We start from the raw sequence: 19,185 nt of genomic DNA on the forward strand, positions 1-19,185 counted from the left end.
GTTGTGTAACATCAAACCTCTCACAGTGGGTCCTTTATTTCCAGTGCTTTGTCTAAATGCAGAGAACCTTCATCCTACTCTCAGCCTCGGGCCACTCAGCTTTGTTTAGCTTTGTTTCCGTGAGAAGAGATTGGACCAATCCATCCTTTTCCCTTATGTTTTTATACCCACAATGTGATTTTTATATTTAAATGTTAAAATGTCAAGCCATCTTTATCAAGTGTTATATCCTGCCTTATGACATGTCCGCACTGTATACGGTAGAGACTAGCCCATCACTGGCTCTGAGTATTTTACTCCATCGAGAGGTTTGCGTTCCATTGTGTGCATTCCATTTTTAAGTGATGAGGCTGATGGCAAAGCGAGTTTCCATCATATGGCAGCGTGACCAGTGAAGGACTGTAAACGGAGGGCACAAAAGTGAAAGCAGAAACAAGAGACAGGAATTGTACATCAGTTGGACTTTGTTGGCCCTGGCTGCCTGACCTTTAAGATGAGGAGGCTGAAGGGGGTTCTCTCTAATGCCAACAAAGCCATGGTCTCCGTGGCTTCAGTACGATGCTGTTTACACATGTCATCTCGTGTAATCCTCCCAAGTTCAGCAGGAGGCGGTGCATTTAAGGCACGCGCTGAGAAAAGTTAAATGAGTAAAATTAGGTAACTTGCCCCAGGTCACATGGATAGCACGATCCAAGCCCAAACATTGAGTTCATTCCAACTCATAATGATCATTCTGCACACAAAGCACAGTTGTGGAAATGGCTTCCAAACTATATTGTGTGTCAACCTACCTGAGAACCCTGAAAACCACAGTCTGTGATGCTAAGTGGATTTGCAGGCTCAACTTGAGCCCTGGTGTAACGCACACGTAGGACTGCAATGCAGACGTCCATTGTTTGACAATAACCTCCCTAGTTAAGTGAGAGGAAAGCAGTCCAAGGCGGGACAGTTAAGACACTACTGGGGTTGCCTTCTCAGTGACCCTACAGCACAGAGCAGAGCTGCCCCTGTAGATTTCCAAGATTGTAAATCCTTTCCAGTGCAGAAAACCTCATCTTCCTCCTGAGGAGTGCCTGGTGATCTCAAACTGCCGACTTTGAGATTAACAGTTCAACATGTAGCCCACTGCAGGGTCATTGTCAGTCAGAATCGGCTCGAGGGCAGTGAATCTGAGACGGGTGTGCCATGTGCATATGCCTGAGAAGAGGAGGATTGTATTATGAACTTGTAGTAAACATTTCCTTAGGGCAGCCGCTCTACCAATCGACAGTGACACAAAGATTAATTTTTATTGCAGCTTTCCTCAAGTGGCTGGCAGTTTAAGAGCGAGTCATTGTCATAAGTAGGACTAGTGTGTGGAGTCTAATAAGAACTATCCAAAGTGTCACCGAAGCCCAGTGGAAGGAGAATGAGCCTGGTGGTTGAAGGAACGGAGCCCTGGTAGCATTGTCAGTAAGCGCTGGAGAGCCAGCCGCATGGTCTGCATGTCCAACCCTCTGCCTGCTCCACGGGAGAAGATAAGCCTGTCAGGCACCCATCAAGCTCCACAGCCTTTGAACTCTCGATCATTGTTGTTAGTTGGACTTGACTCAAAGTCAGTTGGCTTGGTTTGGTTTGATTTTGTGGTTTGGGGAAGATTTCACTAAAGATCAAAGGCATGATGAATAAATAGTATTTTTTCTAGGAATAATAAGTCTTTTGGTTTTGTATCTCATTAACACTGGGGACAAGAATGACTTTAAACTTTCAAAAGCAACTCTGGAAGTTAGAAAGCAATGGATCGATGCTTTCACAAATCGAAAGGAGACAGGCCCCAGCTTCTAGAGAGAGCAGTGAGAGAGGTGTCTTACAAAGGCCCCGTGGGTAGAGTGGCCTTAGACTTTTGATAAACCAACTATAATATAGATGAATTGCCGTTCACCAGCCAGTTATGCTTTACATAGATTTATCAAACTTGTTTTCAGAACTGATTTTTTCTTCTTCTTTAAATCCTTTTTGTGAATTAGCCCATGTTAAATGTCATTTAAACATTTAGCTAACCACTGTGGGGCAGCTGAGTTTTCGGGGAACAAGTAGGATAAATGACAGAATCAAAGACTCTTGGAACTGAACGAGACCTTAAAGCAGCAGTTCTTAACCTGTGGGTCGCGGCCCCTTTGGGGAGGGGGGGTGTCGAACAACCCTTTCACAGGGGTCGCCTGATTCATAACAGTAGCAAAACGATAGTAATGAAGTAGCAACAAAAATAATTTTATGGTTGGGGGTTCATCACAACACGAGGAAGTGTATGAAAGGGTCGCGGCGTTAGGAGCTGAGAACCACTGCCTTAGAGGCAGGTCATGTAGTCTAGTGGCCTTATGACAAGAACGTTTTTCCAACCCTAACTTGAGCTACTTACGTGGACAGAGATGTCAAAAGTCCCTGCTCATTATCGCACAGCCGAGAGGCCCCAGTGCCAGGGACCAAACCTCAGCTGCCACCTGATGTGGTCCCAGCGGAGCTTTCTCCCTGCACTGTCACACAGCAGATAGCTCATTCTGGAATCCCTGAGCCTACACGTCCCTTCTCATGCTTTTCCTAAAGCTCCACTGAGGGTCTGAGCATGTGAGAGTTGTTTTTTTCAATCTGACGGACAGTGGTGTTCAAAATCTTACAGAGCCCTCCCGAACCATCCCTGGGGTCCTAGGTATTTTTTCCTCTTGGCAAAAGCCCATTCTTGGAAAAGGCAGTTCACTATAGAGAGCTGAGCTGGTTTGGGGGACAGTCGAACTCCCAGAAGAAAAGTTCAGGGCCTCGTTCCATCCTGAATATCTAAATTCTGAACAGATTCTTGCTGTGGTGTTTGGAAGGGAGACAGAGAATGAAGCGCTTTAGGATGAAACTTAGACATAGGTCAAGGCTTCTTGCCGATGGAGTCTGAACTCCTCAGGCCCCCTGACTTTGTGGTGAAACGTGCAAACCTTTCTGCCCTCCCCCCGTTTCGTACCCCAAGTCCCATTCTCGACCCACAGGGGCTCTTACTTGCTCCAGGATCTTCATAAACAAGGCTTCCAATTGCTTTAGCCTTTTCAAGAAGCTCAGCTTAGAGGCCTCTCGTGAAATGGGAAACTGCAAAGACAGTTCAGACACTACTGAATGTGAGCGCATAATAAAGGCAACTACTGACTCTGACTTTGGGCAGGTCACTTTACTGATCTGTGCTGTTTCGTGTCAGTGGGCTGTGTAATCTACAACTTCCCTTGAGTCTCGGACACGCTGTCCTTGTATCCTGTATGCGTACAAAAGAGTAGGTCACAGTCTGTACTGGGAATGGCTGTCAACGGAGGGAAGGTGAGAAAAAATGCACCAGTGGGTGGCCAGTGAGATTCTCTTGGGTATGGTATTTCCGGAGAACTCCAGTGTGTGTCCAGAGGTGGGTGTGCTCTCTGGGGTGCCGTCTCCTTGACACCTGGCTGTTCCAGATGGGAAAAGAACAATAAAGGCCAGGGATACTGTTGTGCAGCTTCAGGCAGGAGTCCCTGGCCCTCCTACCTTCTACCCTGTTGCTATTTCTTGAGGAAGTCGAAGATGAGCTAGCTACCTGAACATGGAAAATTTCATTGAGAAGACAGTAGAACTTTTCATCCAACAGCTTGTCGACTTTATTCTGAAGGTTGCTCTGCCGTTCTTTGTAATGTTTACACGTGTCCAAACCTAGCACACTCGCCATGAGTATCTGGATGGTGTAAAAATTGTGATGGAAGCTGACCTTAGTCAAGGTGATAGCAATAGTCCTGTTGATACGGAAGTCAAGAGTCAGGAACGAGAGATTTTCAATAGCTTATTCTGGAGACTAATGTTACAGGGGAGCTCAGACACGTCGTATTTAGTTGTAATGACAGATTTACCCAAAACTACCTGGAAGTTCTTCTTTGTTCCTGCTTCTGACATATTTCACATTCTACGAAATTCCTACCCCTGATACTTTAACCTAGCTATTCCCTCACCTCTAGTCCCACCACCTCTGCCCTGGTTCAGGCCCTCATATTCTTAACTATATAACTGCCAAATAGCACGCTACTGACTCTGCCTAAACTTGAAGGGTCTAATGAAATATTAATCTTCTCATATTACTCTTACTTAAAAAATTTTTCATTGACCCCTATTGCCTGAGACGCAAGTCCATGCTCCTCATTGTGACCTACTGGATTCTCCATGGCCTCCATCTGCCTTTTCTCACCATCTCTCTGGCTAGCAATCAGAGAGGACAGACTGGTGAGAATTCCCTACACATGCGGAACTCCCTCCTCCCACGCCTTTGCTCCTGCTGCTCCTCAGCCTGGAACCCTATCACGGTTTGCAGTGCCTTCCTCATCCTTGGTGGCCTGCTTCTCCTAAATCTCATGAGCGGTCTTTTGGAAGCCTGCCTTCTTGGGTTGGGTGACATATCTCTCCCTCTCCAGGCTTCCGTAATACCCTATTGTGTATGAGCTTGGCTTCTGTTTTTCTTCTTCGTATGTGTATATTATGTATTTGATACAATGACCATGGCATCCATTGATTGATAGAGTTGAGGATAGTTTACATGATGCAAATCATGTAAATGACAGGAGTGGGAAATGACACTCTTTTCTAAGGACTTCCCCAGTCCCTAAGCTGACAAGAAATAGTTATTAGAAGACACTCACCTGTGATTCTCACCTTGGGCCAGGTAATCTATCTCCATAAGTATCTGGCTTTTTCCATAGCCCGATAATCCTTCATACATTAGGACTCGGCTGCTATTACACATCAAATATTCCTTCATAGTATACATGAAGTATTTGATCTCCTTATCACGCCCTGTTGTTTGTGTTTTTTAAAAAGGGAGCAAATCCAATCAACACAATATGGTCTAGAGATATTTCGAGATGTCTCTAAAAAGAGAGATCTTAAAACACACACACACACACACACACACGCATGCACGCGCACACGCACGCACACTTAGTGACATCCTTTTATGAATGCTCTTTGACTTCCCAGAGCATTGATCCCTGACTTTCCCAGGACCCTGTGCTCTTTAAATTGGGGAGAGAAAAAAATCTTTCTTTAGCAATTTACCGTTAATAATACACCTTCACCACCATTTTACTTGAATTTCACTAGTTGTGAGGGAAAGCATTATTATAACTCATTAAAATGTTCATATAATCATAGTGCAAAAATAGATGTTTTGATTGCACAACCGAGAATTAAATTAGGGTTATCCGATTCTCCGATTGGTTTTTCTTTGTTTCTATAACACACTAAACTGCATATTATTATCTATTGAAATAAATTCATTAAAATTAAGTATCTACATTGGACAATTTAGGCACAGCTTATTTTTTTCCAGATTCTGTGATGAAGGAAGCTTGTCCTCTGTCAATGAAATATTACACCGTTTCAGGTCTACTAGAAGGATATGGAATGACTAGAAGAAGGTGTGATTGCATTTAAAAACCACATAAAAATAATTGTCTTTATCACACTAACCACCCATGTCCTCAGTGAAAATAAACTTCAGTTGTTTTGCTTTGGTGAGTCTTTTTCCTTTCTGCTTACAAAAATAACACGTGCTCAATGCAGAAGACATGCTCAACTTAGAAAAGGAAAATGCAAGTCACCTTACCGCCTCCCTCTTCTTTTTCTTTTCTTTTTTTTGTTATGGGATTTAAATATATGTAACAGGATGCCCTGGCTGAAATTTGACACCAAACTCTACCCTCTTGGAAGCATGAGAGGACAGGAAATAAATGGGAAGACCTGTAATTCAAAACCGTGAGCAATTTCTATCAACAGAGTTGGGGACTCATTTAGGACAGACTGTACTCCTCTGGAGAGAATGTGGAAGAGGACCTTTCTCTAAGACCTTGGTAAGAGCAAATACATACCCAGGGGTTACCTAATGTCTTGGTTGAAAATCAGGATCATTAATTCCAAGAATAGGTATTTTGACTCAAACACCAACAGGACACAGTTCATTATAGTTTATTGTTATCTGCGTTAATTCCAAAACATTAAGCTCACTGCCCTTGAGTCAACTCCAAATCACAGTGACCCTATAGGACAGGATAGAGCTGCCTCATAAAGTCTGAAAGGCCCTGAATCTCCACGGAAGCAGACTGCCATATGGATCTCCTGAAGAGCAGCTGGTGAGTTTGAACCCATGACCTTCTGGGTAGCAGTTGAGCACTTTACAACCACGCCATCAAAACCAAAACCAAACTCACTGCCATCCAGTCAATGTTGACTCAGAGCGACCCCCTGTGGGTTTCTGAGACTGCAACTGTTTACGGGAGTAGAAGGCCCTGTCTTTCTCCCATGGAGCTTCTGGTGGTTTCAAACTGCTGACCATGTGGGTCAGAGCCCAACATGTAACCACCACACCCCCAGGGCTCTTGACCACACCACCAGGAGTCCTTATATTGTTAATTAGCATATATTTACAGGTGTTCTCACAAAATAAGGGCATCTTCCTCATACTGTTAACTTCCGTCAGCCTGATTTTCAGCTACCGCTCTAAGGGAATATCCTAAGTCTGATATCCATTTCACCGCACTGGACGAACCAAGGTAAAAAGGCACTAAGACTAGATTCTGAGCAATCCATGCTTTCTTGTACCAACGGGATGAGACGACTGTCATACTAGGTCTGCCTGCAAGAGGCTAGGACTTCCGCATCCTGTCACCCACTGTCCCCTACACATCCTGAGATGGAAACTCAGGCCTAAAATAAGAGTGTGAGTGGGCCTCCCTTTTCCTCAGGGGTGAGGGAATCTGGACTTCAATGCGAGTTTGCTTGAAGATCTGAAAACCACCAGAAGGCAGTGAAAGTGGAGCGTTGCTCCTGGCGGGGGCGCCCTTTACAGTTCGGGAGCTGTTAGCTTGCTTTAGATTCTGGTGACACCAAGATTTCGAGGCAGTGTTTGTCCCAAGTATAGAACAGAACCTTCTCTTAACTCACCTACGAGGGCTGTAACTGGCCTTTAGCTTGGGGTGAAATGCTCAGGAGGGATGTTTGGGTCTAAGAATGGGAAACAAAAAGTGCCACTAGAAATGGCTGTGCCGAGTCCACAGGTCCATCATCGTGCCTGCCTCCCTGCCTCCTCTGAGGTCTACTTCTCTAACCAGTTACAAGTTAGATCTTTTTCTTTATGATAGACTCTCCCCCTGAGTCACCAAAACACCAATTCCAGATGGGTTACAAATTACCATGTAGAAGGCAAAACAATAGCATTTCTGGACCAGAACACAGATAACTACCTTCATGGCTTTTCACTGAGCAAACATTTGTGAGATAAGATTCAAAAGCTCTTAACTATAAAATATACCAACGCCAACAAAACCAAACCACCTCACCACCATTGAGTTGATTTGTACACACAGAAAGTCTATAGGACAGAGTTGATTGAATTTGTGGGTTTCTGAGAAAGGAGAGGATGAATAAGTTGACTTCATTAAAATTAAGAACTTGTATTCATTAAAAAAAATCATTCACACAGTAAAATAGGAAGCACAGTGGGAAAAGCTATGCACAGTATAAACTAATAACAATGGATCTATTTACAGAAGATATAAATAATCCTGACATATCTGTAATAAAAATATAACTATATTGAAAATGAAAATAGACCAAAGAATGTACAGCCATTTAACAAAAGGTGTCCAAATGAGCAGTAACCATCGGGAGAAGAGCTCAACACAGCAGAGCAGGACAAGTGGGAACCATGATAGGATAGCACTACATACCAACAAAGATATGAAAATTGTCGAGACTGACAAAGCTATGTTGTTGGTTACAATGAGGAGCAACTGGACCCCTTACACTACTAGTGGTCAGAATATAAATAAATGCAATCGTTTTGGAAACTTGTGTGGTGTCATCTACAAAGTTGTACACGTCCCAACAATTTGATGTATATATACACACACACTCAATAGAATTATATATATACGCTCAACAGAATATATACATCTATTCAACAGAAATGTGCAGATGGGCTCACCAGATGATCAAGGTGTACAAGAATGTTTACAGAAGTATTACTCATAAGAACCCCAAACTGGAAAGAACTCAAATGTTGTGCACAATATGATAATAAAGAACTTTCCGAATGTTTATAAAATGTATACTACATAGCAACAAAAGTGAATAAATTCTAGCTCCACCCAATAACATGGACGAGTCTTTTACCCTGGAGTCCGTCCAGCAAGAGAAGGCAAATGCATATAATTGCACATGTCTGAGGCCATCCATCTAAGTTTCCAAGGCAGACAGAAGTCACTCTAGTGTGTCGGGCGTTGCAAGGCACAGGAGGAGGAGGATCATGGGGGAGTTTTGAGCCTCTCACCTGGCGATAATATGTTCACTTTATGAAAATTCATCAAACCTCACGCTTGTCATTTGTGTACTTTTCTGTATGTCTTGTTATAGTTCAATAAAGAAGTTTAAAAAGCCAGGCCCCCTCTACCTACCCAGCAAAGGGTAACCCTCATTTCTGTTGCAGATGAGGTTCGCCAAACCAAACATGCTGAAGAGAAGAAGAAAAGAAGGTGTTAGATTCACAACAAGGAACTATTGAAACCAGAGTGACTAGTTCTTAGTTTCCAGAAAGCTTGCTTTGCTCTCTAACAAGCGTGTCCCCTGACTCACAGATTGAGATCTCAAGAGAAAGAGGAGGCAAGGTTGTTACTTGACAATAGAGAATTCAAACAACCTGTGCTGCAGCCCTTACCACAGGGCCAGGCACATTATTCAATAAATGGTTGCTTATCCTGCATAGGAGCCCTGGTGGCATAGTGGTTGTGGGTTGGGCTACGCTCCCCATGATCAGCAGTTCGAAAACACTAGCAGCTCTATAAAAGACCTGGCCTTTTTACTCCCGTTAACATCTCAGCAACCCACATGGGATCACTAGGAGTCAGCATTGACTCAATGGCAGTGAGTTTGGGTTGATTTTTGTTTTGTTTTGCTTTGAGTCTACATTGGTAGGACTAGCCCCTTCCAAGGGAGAACAGACAGACTTCGGTGTGGTGCAGGAAGCATTCTACCTTGGAAACATTCTACCAATTGCTCAAACAATAATAGTTCACCTTTGTAATCCATAGGTAGATTCAGATGCTACATATCTGGCACAATTACAAGCGTCTATATGTATCATTTTCTTAAATGCAGACCAAAAACCCCTCTGAAGAAGGTACTATTATCTTGATGTCCAAATTAAGAAATTGAGGCACAGGTTAACTTGCCCCAGATCCACGATTCGTGGTGACACAAGACACCACCGGGTCAGGAGCTCAACGTGTCCACTATATAACATTAGCTCTCACAGGATCATTTTAGTCAGAATGAATTTTTCTCTTCTCTGTAAACCCAAACCAGACCCATTACTGTCCAATTAATTTTGATTCAAAAAGGTCTTAGAGAACAGAGCAGCACTGCCTGCAGCGGGTTTCCAAAGCTACGCATCCCTACAGAGCTAGACTGCCACATCCCTCTCCCAGGGTGCACTTGGATGCGCTCCAATGGGCTTCCTTCTGATGAGCAACCAAATGTCAAACACTGCGGCACCAGGGACCCTTTCTTGTTCTACACGTCCACACAATTTTCTTAAGCCTCTGTGTAGCACCTATTGAGGTACTGAGGTCTCTCGTGTAATACTGAGTATATAATTTTGTGGAGGTTGGTCTTTCCCATGAGAATGTGCACTTTCAGAACAGGAAGCAGACTTCGCTCATGATTGTATGTGCATTTCTACTCTGGTATCTGCAGAGATGGTTGGAGACACCAGAATGCAGACGCTGGGATTGAACAGTGTTGGTTCTGTGTTGAATACATGAACGGCTCCAGTTTTTCACCCCGACTTGTATCTATTTCCTTATTATGTAACTATGCCCTGCCCTCCCACTTGTGAATTACTTCAGCCAAGGGGGTGCGGCAACACATGACAAGGCTTGAAAGACAGTGGGTGAGTAGTGGGGCTTGCCCCCTCTCTTACTCTCCAGATTCTGCCAGGCCAACATGCCTGGGCCAGCTGGCTGGAGGAGGGCCAGGCTAAGCTGATCGTGTCAGCTGAACTGCTTCAGTTATTCCAAGTGAGGCTACCCTATAACTGAAGTCACGCTAACAACCCCATGACACATGGATGATCCCAGCCAAGATCAGCCAAATGCAGACAAAGTCAGATGATTCCCTACATATTCATGACACCAGTTAATGTTTGTCATACACCACAAAGATTTTGTAGTTGTTATAATTCAGCATAACTATGGCACTTTGAAACCTGACTCCAGTGCTTATGAGGAGTACAGACAACTTACATCTCCAAGCCTCAGCTTGTAAACCTTTGGTGACCATGGTACGTATAGTGACCACCTATGTTTTATGCCTCTGGGATTTAGTGGGAAGCTGCTATCCCACTTTTAGTGCATACAGTCATCTGGTGGGGGGCTTGTATAACTGCAGGAATAGGAAAAAACAGTCCTCATCGCATATTACCAACCCCAGCACCAGAACCCTTCTGGGAACATACATTTCTTGCTAATTATATCAAAATCCATATTACTTCAATAACATTTTTCTATTTTATTAAAAGTGCCTTCATTACTGAAAACATGTTGCTTTAAGAAAAAAATTGAAGCAGAAGATAACTGGGTCTTGAGATGATTAAATCTATAAAATGATGAGCATAGTTTCTAGCTCATCAAGTTGATAATTAAGAGTAAGTTACATATTTTGAGACAAAGTGTCTAACAGTAAGTGTTCACTCAAATGATTATTATTCATTTATTCTAATAACATTTAGTGGTGACTTCCTTCAACCAAGTACAATTTTCTAAGCTCTAGGAATACAGGGATGAATAACAATAGAGACTTCTTGAATTAACCACAGCCACCTTCTATTGTCTGACTCTTGCAAGCCAAGAGTCTAGCTTGATGATTAAAGAATAATGTCTTTCTACTTTCAAGTTAATTCATTTGTTTATTCATCATTCTTGTGTGTCTAATATGTGTCAAATGTTGTGTGTGTGTGTAAGGATGAACAAGAAATAGTATGAATCTTCAAGGAACTCAGTGCATTAAGTGAAAAGTTTTTCAAGTCAATAATTATGATATAATCGGGTGATAGTGCTCTAATAGAGGCATATTCTATAGAGTTAAGTAGAAGAGGAAAGAGATAAACTGTCTGAGCTGGGACAGAGTAGTTTCAGAGAAAGCCTAACAGAAGAATAGATCCTGACTATGGTTTTCCTTGGGGGCTGGAGGTGGGGTGGGGGGAGGGTGAGGCCAATCCGCATCGGCATCCCAGAAGGTTGCATTGTCTGCCATTGCACGGAGTTAATACATTATCATGAAGATGACTAGAAGACAGTGACAAATGTCCAAGGTATGCCCATAGCCCTGGGAACTTTGGGAATGCATCACACCAAGGACACAGAGCAGGTACAATATCCTGTTCACCTTTATCCCTACCAATCCTGTGGGCAAACAGCTGGCTTGACTGGTAAGTATTTCATGGTTCGTGATTGGGTCTAACTAGATAAACAAAGTGGGGGCAAGGGGACAGATTCTCTATTTTGCTTGCATAACTTTGCAGAATCATTCTCAGCACTGAGGGTAATGAAAAGTTTTGAAATTAAAATCGTAGTCTGAGGGAGGAAAAGAGATTTAAATATCAAGAATTGGCTTCCAGTCTGAATTGGGTGAACCAAATGCTTTACTATCATTCTCCCATTTCATCTTTATTAAAGAAATCGCAAAGTTAATGCACCACACTCACACTTTCTCATTAAGGCCCAAACACTGATAGACTGGTCCAGAATCTGCAACGCCTTTCATAACTTTCTTTGGAAGCTCTTTAAAAAAGTAGGCTGGTAGGTTGCTGCTACTGTAGGTAACAGAATCACAGGTTACCATTCCTGGATAATACATCATCATTCTGGCGGCTATGTTGACCTTTTGGCCAATGACTGTAACAGGAAGACAAGAACAGAGAGAAAACAGCCAGTGAGCTGAATGCAACATGAGACAGGCTGTCCCCACATGGCATTTTACCCCTTTACTCTCTTTACTTCTCATGAATAACACACGTGTCTAGTCTTCAACTACCCACATTCAGCCAAGGGTTATAAAATATTCAGTTGACTCCATTCTCAAAAAAAAAAAAAAACCCTCATTGCCATTAGTCAATGCTGACTCATAGAGAACCCACTGTGGGTCTCTGAGACTGTTAACTGTTTAGAGGAGTAGATGCCCAGTCTTGTCCTGAGGAGCTGTTGGTGGTTTCAAACAGCCAACCATGCAGATCACAGCCCAACTTATAACCACTATACCACCAAGGCTCCCGTTAAACCAAACTCATGGCCATCAAGTCAGTACTGACTCACAGCCACCCCACAGATTGGAATAGGACTTTCCTGTGGGTTTCTGAGACTATAACTCTATATAGGAGTAGAAAGCCTCTTCTTTCTCCCTCGGAGCAGCTGGTGGTTTTGAACTGCTGATCTTGTAGTTAGCAGCCCAACTCATAACCACTATGCCACCAGTTTCCACTTCAACTGGGAGGCCAAGGAGGTGATTTATTCAACAATAGAAGGGTCCTGAATATACAGAGGGTCCCATAGGTGAACTGGCCAAGGTCTGAGGTCTCACAGATGAGGTGCAGCTGGTCTTCTGCTTCAAGGTGCAGAAGTATAAACTTCATCTTGGGGTACTAACTCCCAAGTGAGGCACAGCCTCATCCTCACACACTCCCAACACTGTGTGAATTTTGAAGAAAAATCTCAGATGTAGCATCATTTGAGACATAACAATCTCAGGATAGTGATACTTTTAGATGTGTTATGTCAAGATATCTTAATCCCTAATAGGATTGAAGAGGAACCAATAGTAAAAACAGTGAAATATTGAGATAGCAGTTAGTTGTTCTTCTGTTTTATATTAGTATTATTTTTCATAATGTCAATATTAAAACTTCTGAGAATCTGACATCATGTATTCTAAGAATTAGCAGTGGTAATAGTCTTATGTGAACAGTAAATCATTGGGGCCCCTTCTTCCCCAGCATATAGTTTACTGCTGCTTCCCTCCAATAATGACAGTTTTACATCTGTGCCTGTCCCCAGAAATGAAGCCTTCACTCGCACTGAGCTGTGACTGGGCCAAACTGCACGGCGTGGTTGAATCGGAAAGATTGCAAACTTGCTGAGCATATAGCCTTATCTTACTCATCTTGGCACTTCCTGCCACAGCGCCCAGCGGTGGGGTGCTGTTTGTTGAGAGAAAAGCCGAAGTCAAGTAGCTCAACACACCTGTGTATTCGTGTCTCACAGAGTGTCCGACAATTCCACAGAAGACAATCCCACTGGCAACCCCGATGGACACATTCCTGGCACCAAAGAGAAACAGGAGAGTCGTGGGGAAAGGATGAAGATAATGAGCACAGAGAGAGGGGGAAAGGGTGGGTGTAACAATGTGAGTAAGGTCGGAAGGGGGGGGGGAAGCATTTTTCAGTAAATAATTCTTTACTCTTGGAAGGTGCCCAAACCAAAACCCAAAACCACTCCCATCAAGTTGATTCCAACTCATGGTGTTGTTGTTCGGTGCTGTCCAGTGGACTCCGACTCATGTCAACCCCATGTAGTACCGAACTAACCATTGCCCGGTCCTGCGCCCTGCTCACAGCCGCTGCTCTGTTTGCGCCCATTGTCACAGCCACTCTGTCAACCCATCCCCTTGAGATACTTCCTCTTTGTCACTTCCCTCCCACTTTGTCAAGCATGATGTCCTTCTCCAGGGACTGGTCTCTCCTGACAACATGTCCAAAATATGTAAGACAAGCTCTCACCATCCTTACCCCTAAGGAGTATTCTGGCTGAACTTCTATGACAGATGTTTGGGATTTGTTTTTTTTTTTTGTTGTTGTTTTTTTTGAGGGGGGGGGGCAGTCCATGGTATTTTCAACATCCTTTGGCAGCTGCATAATTCAAATGCTTCTTTCTCAGCCTTCCTTATTTAAAGCCCAATTTTCATATGCATGTGAAGTGATAGGAAATACTGTGGTTTGGGTCAGATACATCTTAATCCTCAAAATAATATCCTTGTATTACAACACTTTAGAGAGGTCTTGTGCAGATTTACCTAAAGCAAGGCTTCATTTAATCTCTCGGCTGCTGCTTGCCTGAGCATTGACTGTGGTTTCAAACAAGAGGCAATCTTTGACAACTTCAATATTTTTCCTAATATGATGTTACCTATTGATATAGTTGTGAATACTTTGATCTTTTTATATTGAGTTGTAATCCACCCTGAAGGCTGCAATCGCTATTCATCAGCTACTTCAAGTTGTCCTCACTTTCAGGAAGCAAGGCTGCGTCATCTACATATTGCACATCGTTAATCAGCCTTCCTCCAATCCTGATGTCTCATTCTTCTTCATATAATCTAGCTTCTCTGATGATTTTCCCAGCATACAGATTGAAAATGTATGGTAAGAGGATACAGCTCTGCTGCACCTCTTGGTCCATGTCCAGGTACCCCATGAGCACAATGAAGTGTTCTGGAATTCCCATTCCTCTCAAGGTGATCCACAGTTTGTTATGATCCACACAGCTAAACAAAACACAATAAAACAGCTTTCTGATATTTTTTGCATTCAATCAAGATCCATCTGACATCAGCAGTATATCCCTTATTCCACATCCTCTCCTGAATCCAACCTGAATCTCTGGCAGCTCCCTGTCAATATACTGCTGCAACCATTGTTGAATGATCTTCAGCAAAGTTTTGCTGATGTGATAGCAATAGTACTGCTTTATCGTTTTCACAAACTGTTGGGTCACCTTTGCCATCTTCCACATTTCCTGGCATCGACAAAGAGCGCTTCCAGTGCTTCATCAGTTTATTGAAACGTCACAGTTGGTACTCCCTTCAATTCCTAGAGCCTCGCGTTTGGCTAATGCTCTCAGTGCAGCTTGGACTTTTTTTAGTACTGTTGATTCTTGCTCATACGCTAGCTCTTAAAATGATTCAATGATGACTAAATCTCTTCGGAAAAGAAACTGTATATTCTTGCATCTTCTTTAGATGTTTCCTACGTTGCTTATATTTTGTCCATAGAATGTTTCAACATTGCAATTTGAGGCTGCAATTTTTTTTCTTGAGTTCTTTCAGTTTAAGAGATGTTGAGCATGCTCTTTCTGATTTTCTAACTCTGGGTTTTGGCATGTTTCATTATAATGTTTTTCTTTGTCTTCTTTTTTTTAAATCTTTTTATTGGGGCTCATAAGGCTCTTATCACAATCTGTACATACATCAATTGAGCAAAGCACCCTTATACATTCGTTGCACTCGTCATTCTCATAATTCACCTTCCACTTGGGTTCCTGGAATCAGCTCGGTTTCCCTCTTTTCCCCCCGTCCTCCTCCCTCCCAGATCTCACCCCTGGTCCCTTGATAGTTTATAAATAATTATTATATCTTATCTTACACTCCCCGACGTCTCCCCTCCCCCGCCTCCCCATTGCCCATCTCCCAGAGAGGAGGTTACACATAGATCTCCGAGATCGGTTCTCCCTTTCTACACGCCCTTCCCTCCTGGTGTCGCCACTCCCACCGCTGGTGTTGAGGGGTTCATCTGTCCTAGATTCCCTGTGCCTCCAGATCCCCACTGCACCGCTATACATCCTCTGGTATAACCAGGTCCGCAAGGCAAGGTAGAATTGGGCTCATGATGATTGGGAGGGGAGGAAGCGTTCAGGAACTAGAGGAAGGTTTTGAGTTTCATTGTTGCTACACTGAACCCTGAGTGGCCCATCTCCTCCTCACTACCCCTCTGGAAGGGGTGTCCACCTGTCTACAGGTGGGCATTAGGTCCCCATCATGCACTCCCCCTCTTTCACGGTGATGTGATTCTCACCACCACCCCACCTTTGTTTTTGGAGACCTGGTCTCCTCTGCCCTTCACGGTCACCTATGTTGGTGTGCTGTTTCCGTGTGGGCTCGGTTGCTTCTGGGCTAGATGGCCGCTTGTTTGCTTTCAAGCCTTTAAGTCCCCAGACGCTATATCTCTCAGTAGCCGGGCACCATCAGCCTTCTTCACCACACTTGCTTATGCACACTTTCGTCTTCAGCGATTATGTGAGGAAGGTGATCACACAATGATTGTTTTTGTTCCTTTGTATCTGCTACATGGTCCATTCAACACCTTGTATTCGCTTAGGCCGTGTGCTTCTTCTCTGTGGGCTTTGTTGCTTCTGAGCTAGATGGCCGCTTATTTGCCTTCAAGCCTTTAAGACCCCAGATGCTATATCTTTTTGATAGCCGGCACCATCAGTTTTCTTCACCACATTTGCTTACACACACGTCTGTCTTCAGTGATCATGTCGGGAAGGTGGGTATCCTGCAATGACTGTTTAGCTGGGCGAGGTGCTATTGTATTGGGGGAGTATGCATGAGGAGGCCCAGTGTCCATCTGCTACCCTACTACTGATCCTATCTAAGCTGCCCTTCGAAATGATCTGTTTAGTTCTTTGACTTCATTTCTTCCACTCACCTTAGCTACTCTATGACTAAAAGCCAATTTTCAACCTCTTCTGACATCCACTCTGTTCTTTTCTTTCTTTCCTGTCTTTTTAACGACCTTTTGCTTTCTTCCTGAATGATGATTTGGATGTCCTTCCACAGCTCATCAGGTCTTCTGTCATTAGTGTTCAAGACATCAAATCTGTTTGTGAGGTGTTAAAATTCAGGTGGGACAGACCCGGGGTCGTATTTTGGCTCTTTTGGACTTCTTTTCATTTTCTTCGGCTGTATTCTGAACTCACATACGAGCCATTGACGCTCCACAGTCGGCTCCCTGGCCTGGTTTTAGCTGCTGCTATTGACCTTCTTCATCATTTCTTCCCACATATGCAGTCAATTTGACTTCTGTGTATTACATCTGGAGAAGTACACTTACACAGTGTCTTTCGTGTTGTTGAAAAAGGTATTTGTGATGAAAAAGTCATTGTTATCCTTGGAAAGTTCTTTCGTACAATCTCCAGCTTTGCTTATCTTACTAAGACCATGTTTTCAAATTATGGCTCCTTCTTTATTTTCAACTTTTGCATTCTAATGACCAATAATTATCAGTGCATCTAGGATGAATGTCTAATCAACTTCAGACTGAAGACCTTGATAAAGTTTTTTCAATAATTTGATCAACATTTAATTCACACATCATATAATTCAGTAGTTCAATCACATCAAGAAGTATTGTACAATCATGACCACAATCAGTTTTAGAACATTTTCTTCATTCTTATACTCATTGTTATTAGTTCCCCATTTATACCCAGCCACCCTGCCATACCCCAGGGATCCATTAATCCAGTTACTCTCTCTTTAGATTTTCCTATCCTGGATTTCATACACAGGAAAACATTAAAAAACAAACACTAACAACAATAACAAAGTAAAGCAGGTGATAACTTCAATCATTAAATTAAATTTTTAAAAGCATAAGTTATAAATATCTAGAACAAATTTAAATGTGTTGTAAGAGATCAAGTGATAGGGTGCTAAATTTTAACCTAAGTGCATCTGCAACAATCCACTTTCCAAATGCATGATAGGAAGGCTATTCACCTTCCTGAGCCATGATCAGAGGGGATTCACCAGGGACTTCGTCCACGTGTATTTCTCCTTCACGTTTTTTTTTAAAAAAAAAGATCATTTCATTGGGGGCTCTTACAGCTCTTATAACAATTCATACATCAATTTTATTAAGCATATTTTTACATATGTTACCATCATTATTTTCAAAACATTTACTTTCTATGTGAGCCCTTGGCATCAGCTCCTCTTTATACCCTTCTTCCCCACTCCCAACTTCGTGAGCCTTTGATTAATTATAAATTATTATTATTTTCATATCTTACACTGACCGCTGACTCCCTTCCCCCACAGTTTCTGTTCTTCATCTCCCTGGGTAGGGGTGGGGGGATTATGTGTGTTAATTATTGTGATTGGTTCTCTCTTTCTCCCCTCTTCTCTCCACCTTCCCCCTACCCTCCTGGTATCACTACTCCCATTTCTGTTCCTGGGGGTTTTATCTGACCTGGATTCCATGTGTTGTGAGCTCTTATCTGTGCCTGTGTACATGCTCCAGCCTAGCCCACAGTGAAGGGCAGGACTGGGGTCATGATAGCCGAGGGTGAGGAAGCATCAAGGGACCAAAAGAATATTGTATCTTTCATCAGTGCTAGACTGCACCCTGATTGACCCATTCCTTCCTTGTGACCCTTCTGTGAGGGAATGTTCCATTGTCTGCAGATGGGTATTGGGTCTCTGCTCCAGTCCCCCTCATTCTCAAGAATATGTTTGATTGTTTGTTTGTTTGTTTGTTTGTTTGTTTGGGGTCTTTCTTCTAATGTTGGTTGCTTCTCTACTAGATAGCCACTTGTTTAACTTCAAGCTTTTAAGACCCCAGATACTATATCTTTTGATAGCTGGGCATCTCCTTCACTTTAAAAAACAAAACAAAACAAAAACCTGAAACAGGTTTAAAAAGGGTCAAAGGGAAATCAAATGATAAGATAGTACATTTTGACCTAACTGTATCAGCCATCATTGACTTTACAGTGCTCTCTGTCTGATAACAGGGCTTCTTCACATCCCTCAACTATGGTGGGAAAGGGTTCACTGGAGGTTTAATCCAGGGCCATCCATAGCTTTCTGCAAACCATTTAAGTTCTGATACCATTCCCTCCTTTAGGTTTGGATTATATTAGTTACAATCCTTGGATCACACAGGTTGGTGCATTTCTTTCATGTGGACTTAGTTGATGCCTCACTTAGATAAGTGCTTGCTTGCGAATAAGCCTTTAACGCCTTCCTCATGCTGCAACCCTTTAATACAGTCCTTATGTTGTGGTGATCCACCAACCATAAAATTATTTTCATTGCTACTTCATAACTGTAATTTTGCTACTGTTAAGAATCAGGCAAAGGGGTCATGACCCACAGGTTGAGGACCACTGCTTTAGATACTATTCTTTCTGATACATATGCACTATCTAGTTTCTTCATCATACTTTGTTAGATCACACGTATCTTCAGTGATCTCTTCATGAGGGTGAGCATCAAGCAGGGCCATGATTGGTGGAATTCTTTTTTATTTTTAACATTTTAATAGGGGCTCAT

The 19,185-nt window shown here is 42.8% G+C and overlaps 1 protein-coding gene across 1 annotated transcript in view; it reads right to left on the reverse strand.

Moving 5' to 3' along the window:
- Positions 1 to 19,185, reverse strand: part of ADCY10 (adenylate cyclase 10) — a 108,360-nt gene that overhangs the window by 62,349 nt on the left and 26,826 nt on the right. The window contains exons 10-15 of the mRNA XM_075540467.1: positions 13,314 to 13,390; positions 11,783 to 11,972; positions 8,478 to 8,533; positions 4,668 to 4,821; positions 3,581 to 3,773; positions 3,022 to 3,108 (exon numbers count right to left, since the gene is read on the reverse strand). Coding sequence (XP_075396582.1) covers positions 3,022 to 3,108; positions 3,581 to 3,773; positions 4,668 to 4,821; positions 8,478 to 8,533; positions 11,783 to 11,972; positions 13,314 to 13,390 — 757 coding nt within the window. The remainder of the gene's footprint in view (positions 1 to 3,021; positions 3,109 to 3,580; positions 3,774 to 4,667; positions 4,822 to 8,477; positions 8,534 to 11,782; positions 11,973 to 13,313; positions 13,391 to 19,185) is intronic.

Source organism: Tenrec ecaudatus, chromosome 1 (genome assembly GCF_050624435.1).
Source record: "Tenrec ecaudatus isolate mTenEca1 chromosome 1, mTenEca1.hap1, whole genome shotgun sequence".
Taxonomy (NCBI): Eukaryota; Metazoa; Chordata; class Mammalia; order Afrosoricida; family Tenrecidae; genus Tenrec; species Tenrec ecaudatus.